Below are 10,000 nucleotides of genomic sequence, written 5' to 3' on the forward strand. Positions count from 1 at the left end.
GGAGAAGGCCTGACTGGCTGACCCATCGTGCCTGGTTGCGGTGGATGCTGTGGCATGCCTCCACCACCACCACCACCACCACCAAGGTTCGAGTTCTGTGGTGAGATGGTTGGTCTCGGTCCACTCATCACCGGCGGTGGAGGAGGACGGATTGGTGAAGGTTGTCCCATCATCATCGCCGGAGGTCTCTGCATACCCTGGCCAGACGGCGGTGGTCTTGGCTGCATTCCAGGAACACCCGTACCGGGTGGCATCTGTGGGCGCATGGGCATGGGAACGCCCGGGGGATGTTGGCCACCGACAAACATTGGGCCCGGCCGAGGGGGCTGTGGTTGTGTTGGAGTTCCAGTCCTGGGGGGTCCCATCGGTGGACGCATCATCTGTGGTCCCGGGCCCGGTCCACCGGTGGGATTCGGTGGTCTTGGTGGTTGATCCATGAGATACGCTGCGTTGTTGGGGACGTACGATGGACGAATTGATGGCTGGGACGGGGACGGTGCGGATGATGCCGGCAGTAAAGGTCTCACAAGCGGGACCTTCAGTGGTGCCGGAGCAAATCGGATCTCACTGACCGGACGCTGTTGCTGTTGCTGTTGTGGTTGATCCGACAGAAACCTAACCTGCGCCTGCTGTGGTTTCGGTTTGTACTGTGGAACCGGCTGTAGTGGAAATTGTTGCGGTGCTAGTACTGGTGCCGCTGCAGTCGACGCTAGTGGTGAAGGACCTAGTGGTGCTGGTTTCTGTAGAGAAAGAAGATTGATTGACGATGCCGGTGTTGCTACTCCTCCTGATGCTACTTTCGGTGCTGCTGCTGCTGCAGGTGACGGTGGTGTTGGTTGTTGGTTGTTGCCGAAGAAGTTCGACGAACTGAACAGAACCGATGGCTTTGCTTCGGCTGCAGCGAGTTTCTGAATGTTTGGTGAATGGATGGAAGAAGATCAATTATGGAGCTATCGCGAGCTCATGGCAAGAATCCTACAAACTACGATCCTACGATCTAGCGGAGCTAAATGTCATTATTTTTGGCTTTGAGTTCATATCGCTTGACCATCGTTGAAGGGGTTTCTTGTCTTCTCGTCGCACCCACTGGCACAATAAACGGGAGAGTGACCAACGCCTGGTTTTGGAATCTTACCGGTTGCAAGTCCATCTTTAAAATTGTGGCAAAAAGTTTATGGACGAACGCAACTACCACGGCGCAGCGTGGGAAGTATATCTGTCTGCCGTGTTGTGGCCTCTGCAGATCCTATATTGCTGGTTGGGGGGGGGACTGAAAGGTAACAGGGAAACCCTTTTGTAGGTGTCGATTGGATTCGCTTCGCTCCGCAGGATATACTGCTAATCCCGCTATAGTCTAAGTGTTTTGTTTTTTTTTTTTTTGCTAAAAACCGGCCGCTCATCAGCCTAGCCATTGGTCTAGCCTAGCCTCGCTGGCTGGCCGTAGCTGTGCAATATGTACGTCACTCACTCGACCGAAAGCCCCAGTTCCATTGTGTAGGACAGGTTGGCTGGACCTCTTCGAGCCGCACAGGTACCATCATCATACTGCTGAGGTCAGACATTCGGTTGACGATCGGTTTCGTGCTAGAGTGGTGCGTCCACCGGTAGGCCAGGTGGACCAGGTGGGGCTACACGTGGCAATGTACAAGCATGACGACAAGGGAAGAAACAGAAACTATACTCTCTCTCTCTCTCTATCTCTCTGCTCTCTTTTTTTCTATGTTTGGTCTGTACAAAGGTTATATACAAGATGTAAATATCCTTCGGTGTCCCGTAAGATCCGAAGGTATCGATGTACATTACATTAACTGGTGGTAGACTATATTACTTCAAACGATTTTACTTTTACAACTACATTTTCCTTCCACCGGGTCGCTATTTACAGTTTAACTTACACGCGTATTTTGCAATTCTTGGATTGTGTCGTCACATGTTCGAGAAAAGTTTTCAAGAGCTACTGTACTCAAAATATATTCGATCAACTACAGCTGAGAGTTTGGTGTGCTGAATTCAAATCTTACATACTGGCTGCAGAAAGACAAGCTAAATTAGTTGTCTTGTTTGGTACAAACCCGTGGAATTGAATGGGCATAATACAGCGTTGAAGTGCAGCAGAGGTTTAACCAAATTTGTCAACGTCGACGTAGCCTACTCTACTCTACTCTTGTTATTCTAAATGCATAGAGACGTTGGTAAAGAAGTGCCTGAGATTAAATTTTCAACTGCAAGAAGTCTTCTGGAAGGTGACTTGTACGGTTTCATTAGCATCTTTTTAGGATTTTTATGCTTGATCTTGCCCCACTAATTGCCAACTCTTCTGCCGCTTGCTCATGTGCTCGGTACCCCATCTGCGTCCTTTTCAACTGTCGACAGAATCTAGGTCGATAGAATGGGATATTCCATTAAAAAAAAACCAAAAAAGGGTTCATCCCGAAAAGTCAAGCCTTTACGCCGCAATGATAAATCGTGTCACAAAAAAAATCCAATACCCTATATCCTTCCTTCTGTTTTCTGTTTGCGAACCGAGACCACATCGTAGGTCTGCTTGGTGCATTAACTATTCAACAGTAATATGGGCCCAGGGAGTGTAGGTCTTTCTCGGGCTTGCTCTTGAAACGAAAGTACCATCGGAGGCTAATAAATATCCGATAGCGATTTCCCATCCCATCCCAGGGAATCAAAGGCCACCGGTATTGCCTTCGCCGTCATTCCTGCGCATCATTTGCACGAAGCTCAAACTGGGACACGCCACAAGGTTGGAATTGACTGCTTTCCGATTGTCATTGACATTATTACCGCGCTGCGCGTTGCCAGTAGATAGATGCCCGGTGCAACGAATGCTGGTCACAATAAATTTATCATCCTTTCGAGGTCTCCGTAGCCGTGGGGGGAGGGGGGAGGGAGGTGAGGATCGGTAAGGCAGTGTGGCGTGTTGCAACCAAATTCACCATATCGCGGTCCCAACCCCGAGACCACCCCAGGATGTGTGTCCTGGGCAATCGCATAATTCTGTGCCCAATGGCCGCAACGTCACGCGGTGGTGAGGGGAGTGTCTTTCGCCAAATTTGGCTCACCACGACGGGGCGGGATCGTTCGAGTTCTAGACCCAACCGAGGAAGCCGGGACTGGAGGAATTCTATGCCCTCCTGTCACCAAAAGTAGGCGATGAAGGTTCGTAGTACAACGGATGTACGGTCGGTCTGGTTTGGGGGTGTGCGCCACGGCTTGCTACGGTGTATGTTTGATCAATTGAATATACATAAAATTTATGCAAAGTGGAAGTCATATTTTTATGCGAGATAATAAATGCTCCTCCGCGACCTCCCACTCCACGGCCCACCGAGACTGGTGCGGGTGCGGGTGCGGTGGGTGGATTGGCAAGCCGCGGGTTCCAGGTGACGCGAGCTATTCGATTCTGCCACGCGGCCGTCCGCACAATGTGTATACCGTGATGGGTTTCGGTAAATACTGCACGGTGACACGCCATTCTGGAGGAGTTCTTACCGTCCTTCCTTCCTGCCTGCCTTCCTGCCTTCCTTCCTTCCCATCACATCACTGGCCGCCCGCGCGCACCTAGTAACAGCCACAGCGGTAAGCGGTGCTTGTTGGCTTGTTTGCCCAAGCCAACTGGGATATCTTCACCACCCAACAGCCTAAAAGGCAGTGGAGGAAAAGGACCACGGGGCTGTCAAACATTGCTGTCATAGTACCAAGTAGGCGATGGGCATGTTATACGGTCTCGAAGCATGTGGGAATCTCGAGGGCAATTCGTTTGGTGGAGCATAAAGTGAGTAACAGAGCGATCCACACGTTACTGTGCGCTGGTAACCGAAACCAGGTGCAATCCAGGTGCCAGATTGTGGTAAGTATGTTTTACTACCATTAGAAAGCTCCCGTTTCGAGGTTATCTCTGAGTCAGGTGGCATTGGCGGTCGGTTTTATAGCCGCAAACAACCCCCCAGAAATACCAACACCCAAAGAACCACCAACTCCTGACACCTACGGACCACCGAAAGGCCATCCTTTGGGAGGGAGAAAGAGGCAAACGAAGAAATGGGAGCCAAAAGGACGAACAAAGTTTGCATTTTTCAACGGCTCGTTGGTAATTAACCGCGCGCGATTCGCGACCGCGCTATTTGTGCGCATTAGTCTACAAGAGACTGCCCGCTAGCTTTTTTCGCCCTCCTGCCCTGCCACAGATTTGGCGCTTTTCATCCGCTTTTTTTTTTGGTGTGGTGTGGCGTGACGAGCGTGAATATTTATACGTGTCGGTCGGTGCCGGTCGCAGATAGTGAGAAAAGGTCATCGAGTTCCCGGGGCCCGCGGTTTTACTGCAAAGTTTGGCGCTCAATTAGGTGTAGCACCGGGAGTGTGCGTTGTGTAAAACGGTGTAAAGGATATTCACGGCCTGAATGAAGCGCCTGCTGAGGGGGTGGTGAGGGGTGTTGGGGGAACATGAACGAATCAATGCAACGCCTACTTCTCGCCATGGCACTTTGGTAGTAAGCGGTCGCTTACCAGCTCGCTCTTAAAGGAAGTGTTGTCTTGAGTGGTTAGTCGGAGTAAACTTTTTTTTAAGGCTAAAGCACGTTCACACTCACGCACACACTGACTAGCGCACAGGATTCGTGAAAGCGGCCAGTCACCCGTACTCCGAACCGGGGTCCCTAGCGGTACTCGACCGTCCCTCAAAGAAGGTCACCGTCGCACCTTTGGCTTCTTGGACTTCAAGCACACGCACCAACTCAATCACACGAACACATTCTCAAACACACACAGTCACAATGAAAAACACGGCCAAGCGATGGCTACTATGTTGAGCGAACCCTTTTGCGCTCTAGGAGGCCCTTTCGTTGGGGGTTTTCGTGTAGCTTCGGTAGGCCGCACGGAGCACCGTCCACTCACAGCACTCCACCGTACCACATTGGCGGCCTCATTTGTGGCCGTTCCTCAACTTGGCCTATGACACACATCCTCAGGGAAGGCGGTAGCAAGCGACTATCACTTAATTAAATCGGACTGCCGGATCAACACACGCGGAACACAACGCAACGCAACGGATCTCTGCGTCGAGCGAGGCCTACTGCCAGGTCTGTCGCGTTGCTGCACTACTTGGTGCCCGGGATTGGAGGATTGTTACGTGGCCAATCGTGGGGACTCCAGCTTTTGCTCCCCAACACACCCACACGCACGCACACACACACATACAAAACAAGGAACGGAATGGGTGCAGAAGGACAAAACACTAGTAAGCGGAGTTACCAAGCGGGGTCGGTATCGAAGGCACTAGCGTTAGGTTAAGCGGAATTGCCCGACTGCTCCAAACGCTTGTCCGCACAAAAAATTAAAAAAAAAAATAGAAAAAGGAAGAAAGAGTGGCCCGCAACGGTGTCGGACTTCCGCGTTTTCCGCGCTGTACAAGGCGGGGGGGTGCCAGCGAGACAACAACTTATACGAACTGCTCTGAAAGAGGGGGTCCGAAAGTATTTTGCAAATAAGCAACCAGCAACCACTCCAGGTCAGGGTGGGTGGGCTGGTGAAGGTGAAGTTACTCTCTCCCTCTCTCGGTGTGTGCCTGGGTGTGTATGTGTGCAGGGCAGTGCAGTCCTTTTACCTGCTCGTGCGGGCGCCTACCGAGCACGTCGTCGTTGGATGTCCTCCCGGCGTCACCACGTTTCGAAGACTGAATGTCTCGGTCGCGGTCGCGATACCTTTTTGGGGGAACTTTGTTTGCGGCCACGAAACGCTAAGGATACGAAACGCGTTCCCGCGTGTCCCGCGTGGAAGACTCGAACTCGGCTTGACGTCGGCGCAGAGCCACGCAGCACATTGCTGCCGATCGGGTTAACCGAGGCAACCGAAGCGACCTCCTTCTATGTCCCTACTTCTTCGGGTCGGAGGCTCAATCAAAACAAGCCGGTTTCGGCCATTTCTCCGATGGCTTATGCCACGGCGGTATGCGGGGTGGCGAACTCCCGCCGCTTCTATCGGCACGCAAACACCGACCATGGCACAGTGACGGGGCATTGCAATAGGTGCACCTGGTCCCCGGGTGTCGGATAGGGTGACCAGCATCGGTATTTTCTTTAGAAAACAGGAGCCAGGAGCCTGGACAAGTCCTTTCAAGAAGTGAATGTCTTATGCCTTATACGAGATGTCAAAATTGCGTATTTTACCAATGAATGTAATACATCTAATATCTTATCAGAAGATTATGCTTCATCAAGATTACACTAATTGGTGTGCATGCTAGACAGCAGCTACTGTCGGTCCATTAGCATTTACTGATTGCCTACTAATAGTCGCCAACTAAACATGGATTCCAGGTGATCCGATTGTCTTCCTCAAAGCCACTACGAAAACACTACGAATGTCTATAATGCCCGCCCAGAAGTACCATATATTAGCGCCCTCCAGTCCTGCCCTGCCCTCTATCCACTTTGCATAAAGCATAAATCGTTGGCCAGGGATGCAAAAGTTTTGTGGCGTAAAATTATCAAAAAACGGAAAAACTGGGCCAACTGAGCGCTTCCGGGAAGAAGCCACCGGCACCGGTGTCCTGGCGTGTCGGGAGATGTATTATGCTAGCTAATCGATTAGTTTCGCTTGCTCCATCGGGCATTAGCATTAGCGTCGCAAATGCTAGCGCGTTTCCCTTTTACCAAAAAAAAACTGGTAAGGGCAGACCGGCCGCTCCCATGGCACGCCAGAAACAGATAATGACTCCGTCACGCAATGGAATGTGCTTTTCGGCCGGGAAAGGGCCTTCTGTTGTTTCAGCGAACGAATAGACTGGAGGGAGGAAGAACCATAATGCTATGCTGCCCTGAAGCCACACCGTTTTGCTGTGCTTGTAATGTTGTTCACTTTGCCATCCCACTTCGCTTCTGTTGAGGATGCGTCACTTAATGTGGAACGGAAATCAAAGTTTGGCGGAGCTGAAACTGAAAATGAGGTTATGTGTGATGGCATCACCTGCGGACAGGTGATTCCTGCAATGGAACGGAACGATGATCACCAAGCGAGCGGTGTGTTGTGGAACATCCTTTCGAGATTGGCCAAGAATTACCTCCCAACATTATGATTACCTGAAAGAAGAGACGGAGAGAGAACCAGGAACAACTCGTTAGATATTATGCAACAGCGTACTCCGTGTACTCTGAGGTGGCGGTAGCGGAACGTTAAAGAACAAGCCCTAATGACCAGACACGGCAGCACGCCGGTAGCTACCAGTGGATCCGTGATGGTCCACGTAACGCGCCGCACGCCCGCCATAAGCTCGTGCAATCGATTAAACTAATGAACGTTGACGTCGCCGTACCGTGGGCGCTAGGCTAGGACAAGCCGGACGTCACGCTTATCGGCAACTAACGATCAAACCGCTCCCTCTCTTATCTACTATCGTACGAAAGGGCTTATGAGCCGCCAACTAGTACCGGCGGAGCACCGGCTCGCGACTGAAGAAATCGATTTGGAGAACTATTTCTGTATTACACTCTCCGGACACCCTCCCCACACCCCTCTAGGAGGGATATCGTCATGATATCGTCGCGTCGTGGCCAGCTGCCAGAAGCAGAAGGGAATCCTTGCATCCGACTCCGATCACCGGTTGTCTGTAGGCGTCGACGAAAGGAGTCTGAAGGGTTTGCACTTCTCCACCGCGCGGGGAGGGTTAAGCCTATTTGTAGCGTTCCACTAACTAACGCTAGACGGTCCGGAACTGGACACAACCGGTCAAGAGTCAACACTGCCGGGGTAGGTTCGCTAATTCAATTACCCTGTGAGCACACCAAAGTACCGTACTTCCTGCTTCTTCCAAAAAAAAAAAACACCTCTCCGCGACCCGTCGAGTAATTACCTCAAACTCGGTCCACGGTCAATTGGTGGTCACGGTGGACTGGAATCAACGTCACAAACGAGAAAAACACTCGCAAACACTACCGACAAAGCCTGCGACAATACACGACGGTTACAAATTCGCGACAAAACTGACGTGCCCGGTCCGATAGAACCGCCATTTGGCGCACTTGGGTCCACAAAGGCATCGGACCGCATCCAAATCGTTCGAAACAAAGACCCGAATCCGTTCCGGAATCCTTTCGGCCCTCACCAGCGGCAAGGGAACGGAGATAGTGATCAGCAGGGGAAGAGCGGGCTGCTGAAGGCTTCTGCTCTCTTTCGCACCCGGCACGCGCACGCATTCCGAACTGCCGCTGCCGTTCCGCGGTTGTCTTCTGGAATGGTCGCGAGCGGTTTAGTGCAAATCAATATGTTGCTTTCCCTTCCACCGCAACAGAGCAACCACAACAACAACCAACCGCCAGTGTGACCCACCCGGTGGCATAGGCACGTGGCCGAAGGACCTCCGACCTCTCCCCGGGGGGCAGAGGGTCCGGTAGAGGGCAACATGTGGGGCAACTTGGGGAAGCCGTGGAACTCCCCGTGTATCCGCGCTCATTAGAACTTCATTTGGAGTTTGGCGGGGGGGGTGGGGGGATTCCAAGTGGCGCGCAGAATGGCGAGCGACCGATGCGAGCGCGACGAGTGCGCGGCAAAGTAGCTTAGCAACCGTCGCTTGTTTTCGGCAATAAACTATGGCTACTACATACTTTTCCAGCACCGGGCAACTTGATTGTCATTAACAAGGAAGTTCATTCACCAAAAGTTTTGTGGGCGAACCTCGAGTCGAGGGCAACGTCGAGGATACAAACAAACATTTGCAGCATTCCGTGACACCACGGTGACCTACGGTGATCCGCGTAAACATCGGGCGCTTCCAGCTCGTTCCAGCTAGACCGCTAGACACGAGTGTCGCGCGATTACAATCGGCTGCTGATAGGCGCGGTCAGTCGCGCTATCTCTAGTGGTGGTGGCCGCGTAAGTCCACGCAGTCCCCTAATCAGCACATTTTATCAATTGCACCCACCCACCGTCGCGCATAGGATGGGGTGCGGGCGCATCATATTCCATCCGCTCCAGTTGGTCACTATTATGCAGCGTGCTGTGCTCCATTTCGGTAATAAATAATTATTAACTCGTAAATGGACGCAAAAACAGAGGAACAAATTGAGAGTGAGACTGAGAGAGAGAGAGAGAGAGAGAGAGAGAGAGAGAGAGAGAGAGAGAGAGAGAGAGAGAGAGAGAGAGAGAGAGAGAGAGAGAGTTAAGTACCTGTACTGTGACGCTGTCTAACGCTCGCAGCATCCGGTAGTGGTGCTGCTGGTGCTGGTGCTGCTGCTTCTGCCGTTGCTACTGATGATGGTTGGCTCTCGCTAGCCACGGTCGCCATGATGCTGGTGTCTTGGCTAAGGATGCTTGGATACGACCGAGACACAGCCTCCTCTTCTGCGTTTACGAGATGGGGACGCGCTTGCAAGTGTATTTGTGAGGTAGGCGAATAACGCTGCGTCACAAAGGACGAAGGATCAGAAAAACCGCCTGTCTGACCGAGAGCCAGACGCTTCACTTGGAGTTGGGCGCGAGAGAAGAAACAGGAAAGCAGCAGAACAGATATCCGGTAGGCTCGCTCGCTCACTCACTCGATAGAAAACTCTAGATTCGCGCCCGCCACTCTTTCCCTCCTTTCTAACGATGTCGGGGGCCTGTTTTTTTGGGGGTGATTTGTTGTTTGCACCTTACACGATTAGGTGACAATTTACTTTTTGTTTTTATAAACGGCGTCTTCGTCGTCGTCGTCGTCTCCGCCAATCTACTTTGGCGTCGCCACTAGCAGCCACTCGAGCACCGTTTGATTGTCACCGAAAACTATTTTTAAATCGGCTTTCCTTTTTCGTTGTGGGGACACCTTGCTGGCGGAGGTCGCACGGCGGCACACGGACACGGACACTCTCACATGAGGACGCACACTTTTCGGGGTGTGTGCTAGCTGGTCGTGGTCGCTGGGCTCTTGTATCCTTTGGCCGATTCGATTCGATCCGATTCGAAGAGATTAGAGATTAATGAAGACCACTAGACACTTTGCTAAGCTCTTCTCGAACCA

At 51.9% G+C, this 10,000-nt stretch overlaps 1 protein-coding gene across 1 annotated transcript in view; it reads right to left on the reverse strand.

Annotated features, from left to right (window-relative positions):
* The window catches only part of LOC126572458 (basic proline-rich protein), a 15,281-nt gene extending 9,451 nt beyond the window's left edge, over nucleotides 1-5,830 (reverse strand). The window contains exons 1-3 of the mRNA XM_050231795.1: nucleotides 5,757-5,830; nucleotides 5,615-5,711; nucleotides 1-908 (exon numbers count right to left, since the gene is read on the reverse strand). The exon at nucleotides 1-908 is cut by the window's left edge and continues 845 nt beyond it. Of these exons, the coding sequence (XP_050087752.1) occupies nucleotides 1-908; nucleotides 5,615-5,711; nucleotides 5,757-5,830 (1,079 nt within the window). The remainder of the gene's footprint in view (nucleotides 909-5,614; nucleotides 5,712-5,756) is intronic.
* Nucleotides 5,831-10,000: the final 4,170 nt, after the last annotated feature.

This window comes from Anopheles aquasalis, chromosome 2 (assembly GCF_943734665.1).
Source record: "Anopheles aquasalis chromosome 2, idAnoAquaMG_Q_19, whole genome shotgun sequence".
In the NCBI taxonomy this organism is placed as follows: domain Eukaryota; kingdom Metazoa; phylum Arthropoda; class Insecta; order Diptera; family Culicidae; genus Anopheles; species Anopheles aquasalis.